The sequence below is a fragment of the Taeniopygia guttata genome, chromosome 8 (genome assembly GCF_048771995.1).
Source record: "Taeniopygia guttata chromosome 8, bTaeGut7.mat, whole genome shotgun sequence".
In the NCBI taxonomy this organism is placed as follows: Eukaryota; Metazoa; Chordata; class Aves; order Passeriformes; family Estrildidae; genus Taeniopygia; species Taeniopygia guttata.
The window spans coordinates 4099323-4121215 of record NC_133033.1 but is presented as its reverse complement, the minus strand read 5'-3'; the positions used below and the strand labels follow the sequence as shown (position 1 = coordinate 4121215).

General features: G+C 45.5%; 1 protein-coding gene across 2 annotated transcripts; it reads right to left on the bottom strand.

The window, feature by feature from the left end:
* Positions 1-563: 563 nt before the first annotated feature.
* On the bottom strand, positions 564-21644 carry C8B (complement C8 beta chain). Of its 2 annotated transcripts, XM_072932567.1 has the most exons (13): positions 20607-21637; positions 19875-20511; positions 18375-18516; positions 17189-17330; positions 15375-15516; positions 13241-13373; positions 12415-12612; positions 10822-11062; positions 8930-9058; positions 7391-7554; positions 5008-5161; positions 3029-3097; positions 564-955 (listed from the first exon to the last, which is right to left on the bottom strand). In XM_072932567.1, the coding sequence occupies exons 2-13, from the start codon at positions 20219-20221 to the stop codon at positions 804-806; spliced, it is 2013 nt and encodes a 670-aa protein (XP_072788668.1). In that variant the 5' UTR covers positions 20222-20511; positions 20607-21637; the 3' UTR covers positions 564-803. The 2 variants fall into 2 exon arrangements, with proteins under 2 accessions (XP_072788668.1, XP_072788669.1); XM_072932568.1 differs by lacking the exons at positions 564-955; positions 3029-3097; positions 5008-5161 and adding an exon at positions 5168-5745 and having other exon boundaries at positions 20607-21644.
* Positions 21645-21893: the final 249 nt, after the last annotated feature.

Here is a 21893-nt window from a genome sequence, read left to right as displayed (position 1 = left end):
GTGTCTCTTCTTATCTCAAAGGGACCTTCAACAACAAGACAGTGCAATTTGAAATCATGCAGCTACCAAAAACAGGCAGAGATAAAGCTTGTCTCATTTAGCCCATTGCAATAAAGACAGGGAAAAGGCAAAATATTGAGGTCAGTAAGCACATTCAATCCCACGGGACAACTGCACATCCAAAGGTGTGGTTACTAACACCCTCCCAGCTCCCAGTGTCTCCTGAAATGTTTCTGATTTGGATGAGACCCATGAGCAGAGCGAGGCCAACTCAGATACTCAGTGAGGTTGATAGTAAAAGGGTTTAAAATCATGAGGATTTAGGGTTAAAAGGAAAATTAAGCTTAGTAGGCCCTGAAAAGAAAAATAAATACCCTGAGTATAGGAAGACTTTGTACCTTACTAGAACTGCACCTGTGTAGCTAGTACATGATAAATGATATAATTGTTAGATATGATGATTGTTTAGTAATTAAATATAATTACTGTTTAATCGTAAGAATAATAATGAGAAACTGTGGTCAGGGGCCTAAGGAAGATCACGAGAAACTCATGTCAATGTATCCAATAGAACAATATAAGTTTAATAATTAATATGTGAGTTATATAATGATAGAATATAAAATATATTCAGCTCAAAAGCCGTGTCACAGTCAGATTTGGGTCTGTACCCCTGATTCCCAGAGCTCTCAATAAAAGCACCTGCAGACAATCTTATCCCGTGATGATGTGTGTTCTGGAACGCTAACAAGGTGATGTCTTCCCAAGCAGTCTGCCCATCAGTGGTTCCCCACTGATTCCTTCTAGCAAGGAGCTGCCTCAGAGGCTGGCCCCGAGCACGAGGAGCCACCATTCTGTGGGGCAGGGTTGTTGCACTGTCGCTTTCTTGTCCTCTGACCTCCTGAGCACGGGGACCAGCTGGCCCAGCACCCCCAGTTCCCATTAACAGCAGCATCTGGAAAAGAAACAACAACAAAGCTGGACAGGACCTTCAGAAGCAAGCAGCTCTTTCCATGGGAAGAGCTGTCAGCTGCCATGAATCGTATCTGAACAAACAGCCCTGCCCCTGTCCACATCACTAACAATACACTGGAGTCATTAACAATGAGGTTTCAGAGGTGTTAATTCTCTGCTCAGCATCTCTGGTGTTGGTTTAAACTACACTTCAGGTAGACATGAAAGATGGGGAAAAAAGGGCAATTAGCTTTATATTTGCTTGAAGGACGTTTCTCTCTCTGTCTTAGTCCAAGCCTTGATAGGAAACAGACCAACTAAACTTGTCTCAGCCACATTTCGAGGTGGTAGGGGCAGTGTTAGCACTTCAATGAACAACAGCTTGACTATTCAGCTTTCCCTCCATTGCTTTTCCTATTACACTGATTCTTCTGGACCCTGAGCATGTGAGTGACATAAATTCAAAATACTGAGCATCACGGAGGCAACACATAAAAGGAGGAAATGGGAGTGAGAAATGAAGTTACAGTGTTGACAAATGGATGGATGTGAGCTTTGGGAGGTTTGGATGTGGCTATGAGTGTGAAAAACAGACTGAAGTGAGGTGTCAGTGACTCCACCCTTCAAGGCTCCATGGACTGCCTTAGAAATACCCCAAAATTGAGCCCATGTTCCGTGGAATCTTGGCTTAAAGTGCATTTCAGCCTGGCTCAGTTTGGACACAGCCATGCAGAATGAGTACTGGGTAAGGCTGTAAACAAAGCCAGTGATAAATGCAGTGCATCGAATTGTGGGTTGGTGCCAGAGCTCTGGGTGCCTGGGATCTGGTATTATTTAGCATCTAAATTAATGAGCTGGAAGAAGTAAACAAAATGATTAAATTCATAGATGATCCTAAACTAGAAGGAGTTAAGAACATCAGTCAGGAGACAGCGGAGACATAAAGTGACCAAGAAGCATTAATAAATGCTTCAAAACAACATAACAAGATTTTAAGATTAAAAAGCATGGTAGCATATCTAGGGGAGACCAGTTTGCAACATGCTGGCTTTATCAAAGGGGAAAACTTAGGAAACAGAGCTGTTTCCTAAGGAGGAGACCTGAGGCTTTCCAGGTATTGTGAACTAGGCAGGAATTCCTATTTTGATACAACTGCAAGGCATGCACAGGCCAAAATAAACCCACCTCCTCAAGAGGGAACAGAAATTCAGAAGAGGGCAAGGAAAACACATCTGTCCCCTTTGCAGGGGACACCAGCTGGGTGCACTGGGCTGGGCAGGCTGGGCACAGCCAGGGCTGGCATCAGTCCCCATCTGTTGGAACTCAAAATGTCCCTCAGACGTTTTTGGAGGTTCCAGGCCCAGGTCAGAAGCATTTGAGACCCTGGCAGGCAGCTGGAAACAGCTGTGATTTTGAGTTTGAGCCATGGAATAATTTACCAATTGTGCAGGAAGAACAAGAAGTCACAAAAGTTTAGATATTAGAGTAGAAGTAGTTACAAAGTAGAGGAAAGAATTTTTAGTATTGTACAAGGAGGTTTTAACACCTGTACAGGGGGGTTTTTACTTTGTACATGGGGGTCAGAAGGTTTAAGATGGAGGAATGTAGGCCGGCCCTGTTCCTCCTCTTTCTTCTTCGTTACCTCCATGTTCTTGATGATGTTGGCACTCATGGATGCGTTTAGAGTAGAAAAGCACCATTTAATATAGGTAATAGGCATTAGGGAAAAACTGTAAACATGTAACACGTAAATATAAAAGACAGCAGCAGCCCTGGGCGGGGAGAGAAGAAGCAGTCGGGAGTCAGAGAGGATGTCAGGGTGTGTGTGTGCCTCTGCCTGAGCTGTGAGCAAACCACAGCAGCCCAAGGAGAAAATCTTTTAGATAACTTGCAATAAACTGCCTTGAGACCGAACAACAAGAGACTGCTGAGCCTTTCTTTGGAAGCACGGGTTGGAGGAGAGACTTTTCCACCACACGGAGCCCTGAACCAGGCCTGGGTTCTGACACCCATCCATCAGCTGCCAGCCCTGGACACTCCTGACAGAGCTGGGATTCTCCTGGGGGTCCCTCACCTTTCCTCCTGCTGGTCTCGCAGGCGGCGCCGCTGTAGCCCAGGGGACACAAGCACTCACACTCTGTTCCTGAAAGCAAGCACAGAGCTGGAATTACACACCTGGAGCCACATTTCCCAGCAGGCATCCACTGCTCCCCAGCACTTCATCTTCTGGGAGGAAGGGGCAGTGGGTGAAATGTCATCATTTTTCTCTGGTGCTGAAGGGATCAATGCCAATAAACAGGGGAGCTGTGACTGCCCTGCACCCCCCTCTCACCTCCCCAGACATTTGTTCCTGCCCTGCAGATCAACCTCAGACTCACTGCTGCAATTCCACAAGCCAGGGGACCACAGACTCCTCCTGCTCTTCTCCAAGAGAGATCACAGAATCCTGGAATGTTTTGGGCTGGGAGGGACCCTAAAGCTCATCCCATCCCCTGCCATGGGCAGGGACACTTTCCATTGTCCCTGGTGGCTCCAAGCCCTGCCCAGCCTTGCCTTGGGCACTGCCAGGGATCCAGGGGCAGCCACAGCTGCTCTGGGCACCCTGTGCCAGGGCCTGCCCACCCTCTTAGCCAGGAATTCCTTCCCAATATTTCATCTAATCCTGCCTTCCCTGTGCCCTCCTCTGGACTCACTCCAGCAGCTCCATGTCCTTTTAACATTTGGGGTTTCAGACCTGGACACAGCACTGCAGGTGGAGAGAGCTCAGGGTAAAGCTGATAAAGAACAAACTGCAGCATCAAGAAGGAGCAACCAGGACAGGAATATCCTCACTTGGCTTTATGGCAGAGGAAAAGCTCAATATCCCTGCTCTGGCTGCTCAGGGACGTGCATCCCATGTTGGGAACCTGGAGAAGAGTTCCCACTTAGGAAAATATATGGTCATTTAAAACCTTAGCTGAGAAGATCCTAAATGAAATACTAACCTGGACTGAGCTCCTACAAAGTTATTTAAACAAAGGTCACCACGAGACAAATGCTTGAAGTGCTACAATCAGCTGCTGGTACCTGAAGTGATCATTTCTGCATTAGATACAATTTGATGATAACAATTCTCATCAGGACTTTTGCAGATGCAGATTGGAATTAGGCACTTGACAAAATGGTCCCTTTGTTGGAAGCTCTCATCACATCATATGTCTTTTGTTTAGGCAGAGTGGTTTTCATTCAATTTATTTTTCCCCTTAATTTTTAAAATCACAGCCTGCTTACAGAGGAGGACAGCTCCTATCAGAAACAGGGGGAGGTGGTGGTGGTGATCACTGTGCTTGGCACTTACATGGTGCTTTTCATCTTCAAAACCCTTTTACAAACACTAATTAATGCTGAGACAATAGTCACTTCTCCAGGAGGATGGAAGCAATCTTAAAAGCAAAAGGAGGAGACTTAAATATGTCAAGGATTATTTTTTTAAATGCATAACTGAGAAGTAACAAATTCTTCTGTAAAAGTGATACAGATAATGGTCACTCCCATGACAAAGACACATCCCTTGACTTTGCTGTCTTTCCTTACCAGGATTCTACAAACACAGCAACTTTAAAAACACAGAGCAATTCCCTGGTAAAGAAATGACAGGAAAAACTAAAGAGCAACTTGCTTACCACATGCTCCCCACAATTTCCCAACTAATTTCCTTATCACTGTACAACTCCCTGAAAGGTGGTTGGAGTCAGGTGGGGTTTGGTCCCTTTCACCAGGCAGCACTGACAGAATGAGAGGACACAGTCTCAGGCTGTGCCAAGGGAAATAAAGGTTGGAATAAATTCTGAGATTCTTTATCCTATTCAAGATAAAGTTCTGGAATGGCCTGGCTGTGGAGGTGGTGGAGTCACCATCCCTGGGTGTGTTTAAACAAAGCCTGGATGTGGCACTGGGTGCCAGGGTTCAGTTGAGGTGTTGGGGCTGGACTTGATGATCTTGAAGGTCTCTTCCAACCTTGTGATTCTGTGAATTCAGTCAAGGGGGCAGGAAAGAGGAGCAGGAGCCCTGTACCTCTGAGGAAGGGGGTGCCATTCCCGTGGCACGGAGCACAGCGACAGGAGCTGCTCTCCAGCTGGAACTCATCCAGAGCCCGGCGCAGATTCTCCTTTATTTTCATGGAATCAGCCAAGTCAGAGGGACTCACCAGCTCATACAGCGGCTCTGCCTATGGGGAGGGGAGAAACCTCATTAATTCCCAAGCTCAAAATGCCATGAACATCTCAAGGCTCAGCAGCAGCACAGCTGGAGGGGGAAATGGAGGCTGTGCAGCACAAACTCCACATTTCCCATTGCTATTTGCTAAAGCCTTGTGAAAAATGAGGCCACAATGTCAGGAATACTCCCAGGGATGCTGCCCTTGGTTTCCAACACCAGAGGAGCAACAACATTTTTTGGGTAACAAAATACAGCATCTAACTTGTTGGGTAAAAAACAGCCTAAGTTGCACAGGAGTTTCATTAAATCCTTTCTCATCCATTTTTCTGGTACAGACATTTTTAGATCAGATTTACCCTAACTTACATTTTCTGAGTAACTTCTTATTCTTATTTTAAAATTTTCCCCTAAAAACCATCCACAAAAATCTCCTCCTACAGCCCCCCAGCACAGCCAGAGGCACCAATCACAGGGATTCACATCAGCACTTATTTCCACCTTCACCACTCCTGCAATTCAAGGCTGTTTTTTATCCTTATGGAGCCCAGATAAGTGTTTCATTGCCTTCCAGAAGGGAGAGGATTTGGTCTCCATCTGGGGAGAGAAGACAAGAGCGTGCACAGCACAGTGAACGTGCAGGACCAAGGAGACTTTGGCTCACTCATTTATTTTCCTCCTGAGAACAAGGGAAAGTTAAAGTGGGGTGTCAATAGTGCCAGCCCCCCATTACTGCATGTGGGATGACAATTCCATGTGCCATCTGAGGATCCATCCCAAATTCCCATCCTCACTGCAGAGATGCTGCCATGCAAGCCACACACAGGAAGCATAATGCTCACCCTCCTCCTCCTATCACAGGCTCCAACTACAAGAATGTTCCAATTAAAATAAAAAAATCCTCATTTCCTGCTGCTGTACATCCACTCTTCATCAATTATCTGTGATCCATACTTTGCTTTTTGAATTCAGACCATACAAATGAGGAAATACACTAAGAGTGACCTGCCAAGTCCCTCCAGCAGATGATTTATGAACTGATTTGCTTTGGTTTTCCCTAACTAAGCATTCTTGGGCTGACATTTAGTCACACTCCACTGGTACTTTTGATCTTCCAGCCCCACAGGGATATTGGTATGGAAATGAAGATCCCAAATCCAAATTACATCCGCCTGAGGTTTTTCACTGGGCAGCCTGGTCAGTGATGCCAGGCAAGACAAAGAACACCTCAGTTCCTCATGGGAGGTTTTTCTGTGTGGGGGATTTGGTGCAGAGGTCTGCATTTCTCTTGTCTGCTGCCCTGAAACCTCCCAGTGCATTCCTGGAAGGTCAATCCACAGCACACCAGGGGCTGCAGCAAGTCCAGATGGGCACTGGCTGTATTTCCAAATTACTCTTTTTTTGCTTGATTCACCTTTTTAGAATTCACCTCTTTTTTGAGAAACACCCTCCTTTTACAAATGTAAAGATATTTGCCTAAAATTAATTTTACAATGAAAAAAACTATAAATCAACTTCCACCTCTACCAGACCAAACTCCTGTTTAAAAGGATGTTCTCTTGCACCTTTGTACTATTCACTCATTTTGACATTAAAGATGATGAGGCAGAATTGCTACACACTTCTGCTTTTTTTGCATTTCTAAAACTCTCCAGGGATCAAAAATCCTTGACTCTCCAAAGCCTAACTCCTGTTTTTAAGGTTCAGCTAAGCTGCACAAACATCCAGGCATGTACACTGAACCACCTGAAAGAATGGTCACTGGTGCTCACAGAAACTGATAAACATCAAGGAAAATAGAAGTATTTATAAAATGCATGATGCCAGATATAATTTTTGGTAAGTTATCCATTGGTGAAACAGAAGGTGGATCATCTGATCTGCCTGGCAGGCAGCAAGAAATGCCATCTGCACAGCCAGGTTAAAGGGTTAAAGCTGTTTACTTTGTGTATTTCCAACCACAGTCCCTTTAAAGCATCCCACCTTTGCATTTCTGAATACTCACTTACAGTAGCCACACAATAAGGCCTGTTATTCCTGGTTTATTTTCCCCTCTAAATCCTACATTTGGATTATTTAAAATTAATAAAATTATTTTAAATTTTCATAAAATTTAAAATAATATTTAAATAATATTAAAATATTAAAATAATTATTTAAATTATTATAAATTTAAATTATTTAAACACATAGTTCTCCAAGGAGCTCAGCTGGGGCTGGAGGAAGTGGAAGGGTGCAGTACCTTCAGCTTTATGATCTCAGGGTTGTACTGCACAGCATCTCCCCACTGCTGCATGAGCTGGGCTGTGGGCAGGTCCTTGTGGGCCAGCGTGGTGATGTCTTCACTCGCCCCTCCACGGACCAGCGCCAGGAAATCCTCCACAAACTGCTTCCTGGCAGTGCTGTCTGCAAAAACGCACTCAGGAAAGCGCCCAGCCCTGCCCTGCTGGTCTTTGTGGGCTGCAGTTACCAGCTGACAGCAAAAACCCTCCCATGCACCACCCATCCCACCCAGAGCACAAAGGAAAAGGCCACAGGTGCTGCTCACCTGCTGTCCTGCTAAGGATGTCCTGTGTCCCTCCTGCTCCCTTCAGGAATTCCCCACCCTGCACCCTGCCTCCCTTCCCTAAATTCCTTCCTGTTGGAACTCAAAATGTCCCTCAGACATTTTTGGAGGTTCTAGGCCCTGGTCAGAAGCATTTGAGACCCTGGCAGGCAGCTGGAAACAGCTGTGATTTTGGGTTTGAGCCATGGAATGATTTACCAACTGTGCAGGAAGAAGAAGAAGTCACAAAAGTTTAGATATTAGAGTAGAAGTAGTTACAAAGTAAAGGGAAGAATTTTTAGTATTGTACAAAGAAGTTTTAACATCTGTACAGAGGGTTTTTTTGTTTTGTACATGGGGGTCAGAGGGTTTAAGATGGAGGAATGTAGGCCGGCCCTGTTCCTCCTCTTTCTTCTTCCTTACCTCCATGTTCTTGATGATGTTGGCACTCACAGATTGGTTTAGAGTAGAAAAGCACCATTTAATATAGGTAATAGGCATTGGGGGAAAACTGTAAACATTTAACACGTAATGTACCATATAAAAGACAGCAGCAGCCCTGGGCGGGGAGAGAAGAAGCAGTCGGGAGTCAGAGAGGATGTCAGGGTGTGTGTGTGCCTCTGCCTGAGCTGCTGAGCAAACCACATCAGCTCCAGAAGAAAATCTTTTAGATAACTTGCAATAAACTGCTTTGAGACCAAACAACAGAGACTGCTGAGTTTTCTTTGGAAGCACAGGTTGGAGGAGAGAATTTTCCACCACACGGAGCCCTGAACCAGGCCTGGGTTCCGACACCTTCCCCGTGGTTTGAGGTTTCTTCCACAACCCGATGCTCCTCACCACCAGGAATATTCCCTGTTCTCCTCCATGTATTTCCAGGTGCACCTTCCTCCCGTGCACACCCCCAGAGGCTCCCACAACACCATCACCTCCCTGTTTTCCCCATCAGGATGCAATTACCCTGCTGAGAGGTGATAATTAACACAGAGCTGGCCAGGTGAGTGATGGTTGATCAGCTCCTTGGGATGCTGAGCAGATATTTACACTCTACATAGAAAATCTTGGATAAAAACCCCGAGCTCTGAGGTATTCCCCCCTCTTAAACCTGGCTGGAGTTAGCCAGCAGACTCAAAAGTGGCTGTGAGGGAGTGGGGAAATATTTCAGGCAGGCAAGATGACAAAACCTTCCTTTCCCTATGACAAAAGAATGAAATGGCAGAAGTGTTTGGTGCTTACCTCCAATCTCTTTCAAAAGGGCTCTACAGCCAGCTGAATCTACTCCAAGCCCCACAGAGAATTTACCAAAGTTCACATCAACGTTAAAGCCCTTCTGTGCACATTTCTGGACATCGCTCAGAGAATAACCTTAAATACACAAAAATTGTAAGCTTTTAATACAATTGTTTCATGTTTTATGTACGTGTACACAGAAAATGAGAGCTGATAAGTATTTTTGCTTTAGATATGATGTGATATCTACAAAACAAGATATGATGAAGAAGAATAATATTGGGGTTTTTTTGATACTTAACAGGACTATATGAAATGAAATCTCTGTTTCTCAGAACTCAGAAGCCAAGTGGAAATGCAAGGTTAATGCTGGAAGAGGAGGATTTTATCACCCACCCAGCTGTACTGGGTTAAGCAGAGCTGCAGTGGGCAGGAAAACAGTGGATGTCTAAGCACAGACTACCCACCACTCCTCCACCTCCCCAGGCTCCAGGTTTTTTGAAAAGAACAGATGAAATAGCTTTTCCTCCTTTTACCAGTGCACCTCTCCAATTCTCTGGTGCCAGAAGAGCCTTAAGTGCCACATGGAAATTTAGATTGGCTATCAGGAAACATTTCTTCACTGAAAGGGTGATCAAGCCCTGGAAGAAGTTCCCCAGGGCAAGGATGGAGTCACCAACCCCAGAGGGACTCATGGGACACGTGGATGTGGCACTTGGGGACATGGTTTAGTGGTGGCCTTGGCAGTGCTGGGTTAAGAGCTGGACTCCCTGAGCTCAGAGAGCTTTTCCAACCTAAAGGATTCCATGGCTCTAAGATGTGGCAGATTGGATTCTGTGTGAGAGCAGAGCAAGTTCCAACCATGTCACTCAGGGTGGGATACCAGATCTGCAAAAGAAAACTTCAGTTCCAGCACAGACAGTACAAATATAATGAGGGATTTGAAGGGAAAAACCTGAATTCTCAGACTGGACCTATAAAACCCTGCTGAGGACTTACAGCCCAGGTCAGCACTAGTGTGAAAACATTGTTATTGCTGCAGGATCCTGATCTGGGTCAGCAGACACTGAGCATTTTGAAGCAAACAATAATACACTTCAGTTCAAACAAACGTGGCTTGTGATGGGCCTGCAGCAACAGCTGAGAAATTGGGAAACTCTGGTAGAATTTGAATACCTGAAATGTGAATCTCAATTCTGTCCCTCTCTCTGACTCCAGGGTAAGGAACTTCCCACACAGCAAAAGAAGAAACAAGCAGAGTATTGCACAAAGCAGAGCAGTAAATGCCTCTGCAAACAGACAGCAGAGGCAGTTCCTCACTCCCCTGCCAATGAATAAATAATTGAGGTTGCAGCTATTGATTAATGTCACACTGCTCGCTCTGTCCTACACAACAATCATCATTTCTCACAACAAAGGGAGCCAGAGCCAAAGAGCAGGAGCAATGTCAGGCACAAGAGTCACACAGCAAATTATTTACTGTTTCCTACATGCTGGAAAAGCTCTCGAGGCTAAAGGTGTTCCACAACTGCCATTTGAAAGGCAGTGGAAAAAGAACTTGGGTGAAGGTTTTCAAAGCTAACAGAAGTGTTAAGATCCACGATTCTCATTCATCTCAACATCATGTCAGCCTCTAAAACACGTTGTCTAAAACGCTTGCCACAGGGCCTTTCTTTGTGAGCTAAATCCAGCCCACGATGCTGAGCATGCTTTGAAAACCTCTTTATTCACTGCCAGCCTCAACTCCCACATTTCCTGCAGGATTTCTCTGGAATGCTGTTGACTCCTTCTCCCATCATCTCCCTCTCAGACCTGAGCCACCCCTGTGTGCCTGCACAGAGGTTTTCCCACCTAAAATCTGGCCCCAAAGCCCCTTCCCCACCATCGGAGGCGCGTACCCGCCTTGCGGAGCTCCTCGCTGTTCATGACCAAAGTGTATTCATAGATGCCTCCCACAGTGGCCTCCTTGATGAAGTGTGTCCCAAAATCCCTGAAGAGCTCCCGGTACTCCCCGTAGCTGTAGTCTGCAGGGAGCTGCCGGAGCCGCCGCAGGAATTCGTGATGAAGCATCAGGTCCCGGGGCTTCAGCTTGTAAACACCAACAGCCAGCTCAGCACGGGCGTGGATGAACTTGCTGGACTGCAGGAAAGGCAGCAGAGCCCAGGAGGAGTGAGGGATGTCATTCTCATGACAAAGGGAATTTGTTATTTGCAGTTAAACCATCAGCGCTGGTCGGGATTTGTTCATTTCACCGTTTCCAACTTATCACTGGAAATCTTCTAATTTTCATTTCTTAAAAAAAAAATAAAAAATCTCCTGTTTTTTGCAAAAGTAAAACTTGTAGTAATAAAAGTTCCTGAGGGTCAGGCCATGACTGGGAGACAGCAAAAGGCAGGGTCCAGGTTCTGATGTGGCACATCCAGAATGCAAGGACACCTCAGCATCCTGCAGGACTGCTTTACCCCTAACAAAACTTCATCTCTCACAAACTCCCTCCTGAAAAGTCCTGACATCTGAAATCATGATTTGTACAGGAATCATGATTCTCTGGCTGAGCCATATTCATATTTCACAGACTTTGCCCTTATTAAAATGGAAAGGCAAGAAGAAAACACAAACACTCTCTCACACATACACACACATATTTCTATGACTCTGCGTAGATATGTATGTAGATATGAATCTTTTTCTCTCCCCTTTCTGGCATAAAAGTCTGGAACAGAAAATGTCTTCCATTATGTTCAAAGCATTTATTGTTCAGTTGTCTGGGCCAGCAGGACAAGCACATCAGGGAGGGATCGGTATAGAGCACTGCAGCTTAAAAAATAAAATCAGGACTTAATATTTGTTTTATTTATGGATATCTGTTGCAAATGCTTCTCATCATCCTCTGGTCTTGTTGTGAGAAATTCCACTTTGCAGGAAGCAAATGCAAGGGATACTTTGCCATTCCTGAGTACACTTTATACTGAAAGGAGACATAGATTGGTGATAGTATTGCACCACTGATATGAACTACCCTTGTTTATGGCAACAGCAGATGAAAAAAGAGAAAACAAATGTTGGCAGTCATAGCAGTTAGAAATTCAAGCTGAACAGGCTTTTCAGTTTCAATTTTTCACTACAAGCATTCAAAGGTGGATGTCCAGCAGGGCAGTGGACAGACCACGCTGAGAATCAGAGAATATCCACAGCTGGAAGGGACCCTCAAGCTTCACTGAGTCCTCTCAACAACCTGTGGCTGATTTCAAAGGCCAAGCAGCCCAGATCCCGGCTGAGAGCTGAATGGAAAAGCTCCTGGATGCTGCAAACACAAAGGAAGGCGTCGTGGGGGTAGTCAAGACTTGAACAAATGGCAGAATCCAGTTGGGGAAAGGATTTGGTTTATCCCAGTGCTGGCTGCTGACCTAAGGAGGAGCCTCAAACCAACACACACACACACACTCTTACAGGGAACACGTTAGCAGGGAATTAAGTGGAGCAGTGCTTACACTTGAAGAAAATCTTTTCATCCTCTGCATGAACTTCTTGAACCTCATGTCATTTGAATTGTAACCAAGTTCAAACACTTTTGGTATTTTTATACCGACGCTGAAGCTTGTCTGCGAAGCTTTTGCCTTCAGGACACTGCTTTCATAATTTGAGTAGGAGTCGTATTCAGTCATTGTAAATTCATATTTGCCTTTGGTCTAAACAGAAAGGAAAAACAACACGTCTCATTTCCTGCACAGTGATTGTACACCTGAAGCGTGGGGAAGGAATGCAGACACAAATATACTTGTGAATTAATGCTTGCACTTTGAAGATGAAAAGCCTTGTATAATTGCAAAGCACTATTATTATTAACACAGGTACTTCAAGAATACTTGATTTACAGCAGCAGGAAAGCTCCTATCTCCTCCATACTGCAAGGTCCTCAGGCTTTCACTTAATATGTCAATCTTATGCAAAGAAGGTGAAATCTTAAACACAGGCATCAATTAAAGTACAAATTCTAAAAAGAAAAGGCTTCCTAGTGGGCAGCACTCAAATACATCATGATAACAGAAGCACTAAGGTCAAGTATATGATATTTGAAATCCAGTTTTGATGCGTGACAGGAACAAGTTTTCACACAAAGCATGTGGTGTGTACAACATCGTGGAGTGCACGGGGTATGAGTATGTTCTAAATAGGGTAAAAATCAGCCTGATCCCATTGGGTGTCAAGAACTTTGTGATTTTTTTTTTACCAAATGATCCAGCAATGAAGCTTTGGGCACTAAATCCATTGGAAGAAGTGCGTGTAGGTTTATTTGCAGGCACATCTGGCACGCACCTCTGGTGTGTAGCTTTCCACGTTGTAGGGCTTCCTGAACCTCGTGTCTGTGATGTAATGGGGAGAACACCCCCCAGCATAGTACCTGTGATCAAGGACCAGCCCCTCCAAGCTGTTTGTGAAGATATTCAACCTGCAGGCGAAGGAGAGCAGCAATATTTTATGGTACCATCAATTCAGAGCTAAACACTGAATGTCTTGGCTGAGAAAAGCAAAAGATTGTTCTATTTGGCCACAGGCTCTTTGTTTCACCCTTCTTTATTTTGAAACCCCAAAAGAAAGCTTGGCCTCTTTCACTGTCCAACCAACCCAGGTGCTGCAGAAGGACTTGACTAATGAGAAAGCAAAAGACAAAGTTGAATTTTGACACTTGATGAATAGAAATGGCAATTTTCATACCCCACTGTGAATGACACCAGTGTTACTGCCACCAGCACTGGCAGCTTTGTGGCTTTTACTGGAACTCTCCAGGAAAAGCAGAACAAACTGGATCAGCCAAATCCCCACCCCACCAGGCTGCTCACCCTGAGCGCTCCCAAATATCCACAGCATCCATCAGAACCTGCAAAGACACGTTTACCAATCCATGCCATCCATCCAGACAGATTTTTAATTCCCACTCCTCCACTCTGATTTATCGGCCAAAATCTTTGCCAGGATGGCCAAGGGTGAACCAGGGGTCAGAAGATAACAGTAAAAATTGTTGGGGAACAAGAAAAGAGGTACTCAAGCAAGAGCTCAACTGATCCTTGAAAGCACAGGGAGTTTTCCTTTGATTTCAGTGGAGGATGGACAGAAATCTTAACCTGTCTGCTCTAACAAAGGATGCAGCACTGCAGTTTGTGGAGATGAGGAGATTAAACCCCATCACTTGCTTTTCCCCTTGCTGCTGGTGGGGTGAAACTTCATCCAAAAAACCCCACAAAAAACTATCAGCGCTCCAGGGCTCTGTTGGATCTGCCTCTCCTGATATTGGGGAGGGAGGCTTGCATGATAATGACACTGAAGCTGTAAAAAAATTAACTCTAATTTTAGAACAATCTGGAAAAAAAGGAAAGTCCACTAAAAGCAAATTACTGAGCAATTGTGGCTTCAAAGAGATGAGAAGCATGTTCCTATAATTGTCCAACATTATTTTTAATTTTGATTAAACTCAGAAGTACAAAGCAATAGCAATGACATGTGCAGAAGCCATATCTCCAGAGAATAATGAGAAAATTATTTTTTTTCCTTGCAATATGATTTTCCTTTTTTTTAATGTAAAAAGCAATTTTTTCCCTGCAGAGTAAGAAAAAAAAAAAGTCTTTTCACACAGTCTGATCTTATAGAATGCTGTCACAATCTTAGTCTGCAAAAGCTGAATCAATTCAGACTTAGATTTTAATCCCCACAGAGCTGCTAATATGCAGGTTTACCCTACCCCTCTCACACAAAGCACGAAAATTCCACCACCTGTCAATGTCATGCAAGAAATCAAAATACTTTGAACACATTTTCCCCCTCCCCACCAAACCAATACAGGTTGTAAGAAAACAAAGCCAAGGATTAATGATTTGGGTTAGGAGGGATCTTTAAATGTCAATTAGTCCCAACCCCTTTACACCATCCCAGGTTGCTCCAAGCCCAACACAGCCTTGAGCAATTCCAGGGATCCAGGGGCAGCCACAGCTTCTCTGGGCACCCTGTCCAGGGCCTGCCCACCCTCACAGGACTGAATTAATTCCCAATACCCCATCTAACCCTGTCCTCTGGCAATGGGAAGCCAACCCCCCTTGTCCTGTCCCTCCAGGCCCTTGTAAATCCCTCTCTCCATCTTTTCTTGTTCACTCCTTCAGGTGAAAGGCTGCAATGAGGAAACCCCAGAGCCTTCTCTTCTCCAGGCTGAACACACCCAATTCTCTCAGCCTTTCCTCTCAGCAGAGCTGCTCCATCCCTCTGACCGACTTGGTGATCTTCTCTGGACTTGCTCCAGCAGGTCCATGTCCCCCAGGCTCGGGATCTGGTTCCTGGATCCCAGCTCACTCCTGGATACAGCAACTGCTCCAGCTTTCCTCTGCTCAGTGTTTGCCTGGAGTCCCATCAGATCATTCCCAGCCTTAAGTACAGCAGCATCTCACCAAAGTCACAGCCTCACCCTTTTGCCAGGTTCTCTATTCCCCAGTACTCTTCCATCTTCTGGTCACATTTCCTGAACACTTTTTTGCAGTTTTTCTCATCTGACTGGTCCCCACAGTCGTCATCCCCATTGCAGAGCAGCCTCCGTGCAATGCATCTCCCTGGGAAGGAAGGGGACAATCACCCATAAAACAATCTGTGATCACACTCCCTGACTTGGAGTCTAGGAGCAAAACAGAAAATTTCTGGAATGAATGGTTCAAATCTAGCTGGGGAAAAAAAAAATCTTCTCTATCTGCATGGATTCCCAAAGTTCATCTGCTCAGTTTCACTCAAAAGTGTCATGACCTTAAAATTCCACACTCATCTCAGGAAAAAACACACAATAATTAAAAGTATAAAAAGCATGAATGTTTTCACTAATTTCTTTTTTCTTCATTTTGAGAGAACAAACATGCTGTTAATACTAAAAGGGTTTAAAATCATGGGGATTTAGGGTTAAAAGGAAAATTAAACTTAGTAGGCCCCAAAAAGAAAAATAAATACCCTAAGTACATGAAGACTTTGTACCTTGCTAGAACTGCACCTGTGTAGCTAGTACATGATAAATGATATAATTGTTAGATGTGATGATTGTTTAGTAATTAAATATAATTACTGTTTAATTGTAAGAATAATCATGAGAAACTGTGGTCAGGGACCTAAGGAAGATCATGAGAAACTCATGTCAATGTATCCAATAGAACAATTTAAATTTAATAATTAATATGTGAACTATATAACGATAGAATATAAAATACGTTCAGCTCAAAAGCCATGTCGGAGTCAGATTTGGGTCTGTACCCCTGATTCCCAGAGCTCTCAATAAAAGCACCTGCAGACAATCCTATCCCGTGATGATGTGTGTTCCTGAACCCTAACACTGTTTCAGCTGGCCTTGTATATGGTATTATTTTCTTCCTCTCTTCCCACGTCCACAATTCCTGAGTGTTTTCAGTCACACCAAAACACTGGAAAATGGAGAGCAGAGGCTTTTCCTTTGCCCCATCTCAGGTGCTGAGCTTGTGCTACAGATTTTTCTGATATAACCAGGCAAAAATTTCCTATTTGGAGATTCTAAAGATGGATTATAGACTCACTGACACAAACACAAGCACGGAAGGAACCAGGTCAATTCCTGGCATCCCTCTGTGTTGGAATCTGTGCTATTGATGATTCCGAGGTTTTAGAAAGTCTCTGTCTTTCTGCCCTGTTGCCAAAGAAGAAGCCATAATTGGTCTGTGCTGGTTTCAAGGTTGTTTATTCTGTTTATCTCTAACATGTTCTGCTGCCCTGCCGCAGCTCTGTCCTGCAGGGCAGCGTGTGGGGCTCTGCCCTCAGTGGGATGGTACAAACATTAAATACCACAAACTACCTGTGCTGGATTTACAATAACGTGCCAATATCTGTCACCTACGTTGGACAGTGTGTCCCCAGCCTGAACCAACAGAAAAATGCCAACACCACAGTGAAACATGGAGGGCATGAAGAAGGAGAAAAAGGACAGGACACACCCAATTTCCTCCATCTTGTCCCCTTTGGACCCCTTATCTAGAATCCTAAAATTTTACTTTTGCACCTGTCCCACACTTAATTATTACTTATATCAAACATTCAGAGCTTGTAATTCATCCTGTAAGACTGAAAACTCTTTTCCATGGCCAGAGATCACAGACAGTGTCTCTGGGGGTTCCTGACCCCTCCCAGACCTTCCAAGGCAGCCAGAGGGAAGCCCTGGATTCCCACACCTCTGGCCCAGCACACTCCTGAGCAGCAAATCCCAAAAATCCTTACCTGTGACTGCACACACAAAGCCATCACAGCGAGCTCTGCTCCTGCACGGAGTGCTGGTGACACACTGCTCAGCCTCCCTGTCAGAGCCATCGCAGGGATCTCCGCTGAACTGAGAGGGCTGTTCCAGGCGGGCAAACCTGTACTGTGATGAAGTAAAAAATATTGATTCGAGTGCACAGAAATGGTGAATTTTACGCTTCTCTGGTTGAAAAACAAACTTTGCGTCGCCGGGATCTGATCTAAGCGCGCTCTGTCATATTAAAAGAGAAGAGTGTCAGCACAGAAGTGTGAAGCTGGTAATTTGCCTCGTTTCAAAGGTTTCTGATCTGCGACAGTTTTAATTGTACTGAGGAAGGGCTGAGGCCTGGGAGGGATGAAGGAAAGTTTGCTCCTCTTTGACAGTTTGTTTAAATGAGCCTGACAGTGCAGTGCGGGACTTTGCAGGAGCGAGGAAGGATCCAGTTCCATCTCCTCTCTTTCAATTAGTGCTGGTAACGACATCCCTTGTTATTTTCTGTCAGTTTATTTACTTGCCCCTCTGTATCATTAGGGATTTTTTTTCCGCCCACAACACTGCTGTGAAGCAGTCAATTACTCCATCCAATATGTTAGCCCTCCTTTTTTCCCCAGCTTCTGAGATTAACTCTTTGATACGAAGCTTCACTCTCCCCCCAACTCCCTTCATTGCTTATTTCTGCTTAAGCCTGGGAACAGCTTCTCCAACTTGTTAGCAGAGGTCTCTCCAGCAACGGGGATTTTGCTCTTCATGCTGTTGGGATCATTACTTTCATTTGATGGGGTTTCTCAGGTGGAAAATGGTGGCTGGCAGACAAGAAAAAGCATCTTAATCCTGAGAGGCACCGAGTGTCTCCAGGTCCCACAGGGGACCATTAGTGGGGAAGGTGCCTCGCACTGATGCTGGAAGGACAGGACTGTGTTGGAAAGTCCCTGCAAAGCCTGGCCTTGCACCTTCTCAGGACAGTGAGGCACCCTGGAAAGCACTGGAATTACTGGGGGTGGTGAGCTGAAGAGCTAAAATCCACCTGAAAGCAAAACCCATGGTCTCACCTGTACAGGGCTTTCCTCAGCAGCCCCCTCGGTTTGCCCAACCCCATGGACAAAAGGGACACGGCTCGAAGGAGTCCCACCTCCTGGTTTCTCAGAGGTGCCCAGCACAGGCACTCACCCTTTTCTTCTGGCAGGGGTCACACTTGCTCCAGGAGGACCAGGAGGAGAGGATGCAGTCACGGGGCTGTGGTGGGACACTCACGGAGCGGGCGTGCCTGCCCCTGGCCACGCTGTCACTGGGGCTCAGGGACTCCTGGCCACTGTGAACAACACCACAAGAGCTTCAGGCTGTGAAACTGTGAGCTCTGAGGACCTGGCCCCTCAGCCTACACCTGTGTGAAACCTCACACCAAGGAGAACCAACACTCACCACGCTTTGTACGCAACCTCTGGATTTCGGTCCTCATCCTGATGGCACTGATTCCACTGGCACTGATTCTGGAAAAACCTGATCCGCTCTCCAGTGCCAACTAGGGAAACGAAACCCACAGCCCACCAATCTGGGCTTCAGCTCAAGCTGTGCAAGCAGTAAAACCTTCACCATCAGTTGCTGCCCTCGCTCCGTGGCTCCAAGGTCAGATACCTCCACGATGAACATCCATCCCAAGGAAAGGCCTGGCATGCACTCAGCATTTCTCAAAACCAGAATAAGTGTCTCTCTTTGCCCAGCAGCCCATTTTCCCCCAAGCTGGACAAAGGCACTGGTCTTAGATTCTACTCTCAGTTCACGAGTCATTAACCCATTAATCCCTTTCAACCCAGTAACGAAGCTGAACCCCAAGTGTGAGCCCTTACTCCTCACCCCAGCCACTCTCACTCCCTCACGTGGCAGCTGTCTCCAAGGTTTCCACAATGCCACAGTAAAAATGCTGCCTCCTCTTTTGGTGGATTCAGGATTTCTGATTAAATCCTTGTCCCAGACAAATGCTCCCTTGTTGCACCTCCTTCAAGTGGGGAGCTTTAGTAAAATGTTGACAATTAGTTTCTTTTCATACCCAGTTTGACAAGGAAACTACCACAGGGACATTCCCAATTTTTCCACCCCGACAAGGAACAGCATCAGCTGAAGCTTTAAGTATGATTTAGTGCCTGGCATGGGGTTCCCATTATAACATATTAAAAATCACATGGAATAAAGGAATTACAAAACCTCATCAGCTTGCTGAGGCATGAAATCAAAGCTCAAAGTTCAGAGAACGGTGCAAAAATATAGTTAGATTGGAAAGATTACAAGATGCAGTTCTCTGAAACAGCAAAATCCATTCCACCAGCAGAGAAAGGAACGTCTCCCAGCCACAATCTCACCATTTCTGCACTGGGAGGAAACAACCCCCCGTGTGCCTAGCACTCTGTGGGGCAGCCAGCACGGAAGGAGGCTGCATGTTCAAACAATCCCACATTACAACAGAGTGTGGCCATGTGTCAGCTCCAATTCATCACCAGGATTGCTCAGAAACGCTGCCCTACGCCGACTTCCACACGATGGCTTTGCCGTCCATTAGAGACGGCAGAAATCGCCCACGACAGCAATTCCAGCCCGTGCAACACCAAAGCCTGGGCTGATCCTGATGGTTTCTCCTGCCATCCCCTGCATGTGGCTCCAGAAACTCTCACTCACCCAACGCCACGAGCGGTCTGGGCGCCCAGCACGGCACAGAGCAGCAGAAGTTGGATGCTCATCGCTCCGAGGTTCCGCCGGCGGTCCCACACCGCCAACACCCCCAGCCAGTCTGCTGTGGGGGTTGGAACAGGGCTCAAGCACAAAAAGAGGAGCTGCAGAGCGGCTCTGCCACCCTGTAAACAGCAGATGACCAGCACCTGGCAGGCTGACAAGGTAAATGCTGGGGTGGTTAGCACACGGCTCTCCCCAGGCCAGCAAAGCTGTGCCGAGCAGCAATCTGCACCTGCATTTGTAATGCTCCTTTCAAGGGACACGGAAAATGAATATTTCAACAAACAAAACATATTTGAGTCTTGGCAAGAAGGAAGTGATAAGTAAACTCAAGTCGGCTTTCTAGGAAGAGAGTGCAGAATCATTTATTTATTGCTGTTTTCATGTCTGTCTTCCAGAGGAAGGTCAGGCACCAGGCATAAGCACTTATTCTCACGCCTCAAGGAAAGTCCTACCCCTCCCTGAGAGTAATTCCCTGTCCCTCCTGCTGCTGGGGAGGACAAGAGCCTCAGCCCTGGCTGGGCCATGCCACAGAGATTCTCTGCTCCACACCCCCAAAACCTTGAGCTCATGAAAGCAGGACCTTGTCAGGGTATCAAATGCAATTCTTGGTGTTTTCTCACTGCTGCACTGAGTCATTCTCTCTCTTAAATGGTCCTGACTGGGCTGAGAACTTACCATGGGCTGGTGGCCATCAGTTCAGCTGGGCTTTCAAAGGCAGAGCAGACAGAACCTGGAGGAGTTGTTCTTTGGTTGCCTGTTGAGCCTTCACATCCTGCTGCTTCTCCCTCCAGGCACAGATTTTTGATTCCTGAGACACAAGAGTCTTTCCTGACATCTTCCTATCAGACTTAGCATATAGCAAGCATCTTAGAGAGAGCAAAGTTCTCCAAATCTGTGTTTTCCTGCACAAAATGAGGAATGCCATCGTGTTTTCCCACGCTTCCCCTTGCTGGACAATGAGAAGACAGCCTGACTTGTGCAGCTCTGCCTTTCAGCAGCACAGTTTCTCACCTTGGGACACATCTCTGAGTGCTTTGGTGATACAAAGAGTAAATTCATTTTAATTTGCTCATTATTGCACTGATGGGTGCTACACATAAAATTATTCATATTCACTAATGACAAACAAACCCAACAACCTTAGTGCCATTACCTGGCCAAGTGCTACACCTTAATGTGTCACAGTTACCTTACAAATGACATTATTCTGCCTGTGGAGCCACATCCCTGCAAAATCAGCACTGGCTGAGACATCTTTCTGGCCTGGCAGCCTGATAACAATTCAACACAGAGAGACACACAACTGAACCCTTGTAGGAATCTGCTCCAAATAAAAGTTCTTATTTCAGACAGCCCTTTTTTAACCCAGAGCTACTGAGCACAGTGATAAACTGCCCTCTTGACATTGAGGACAAACTGTTAGGGAAGGTGATTCAGGCTGTGCAAAGCTTTCTGTTTGCCTTTTCTGCCTGGTTTCTTTTTTTTCTTCCAAATGACTTTGCCCCAGCCTGAACCCAAGATGTGCCTGTGTGATACAGCTTGCTCAACCTCTGGCACAATTGATTCAGTTGTTAATCATTTGTCCACGATGAAAAAGAAAACAACAACCAAAAAAACCCACTTACAGAAAGACCTCTCCATCCACGGGACCTTTGCTGGCTGGGAAATACATCCAATATTTCAACAGCAGTAAAAGATAAACCAAGGTTAGACCTCTAGATATAACTTCAAACCATGACAGTGATCCCAGCACGTGGAATTTTCAAGCTTCTCTCTGCTGCTTGTATTTGTTTTGCTGCCTCTCACCACATCTCAGTGGTGAATGAACAAGCAGGAGGAGAGGTGAATTACCAGAAGTGAGGCTAAAACAGGAGCAGGGACCCAAGAGACAGAATTTCCTACAGCTCAACACATTTGTCAGAGAGAACTAAAAAGTACCATCAGGTTTACACATAATTTACA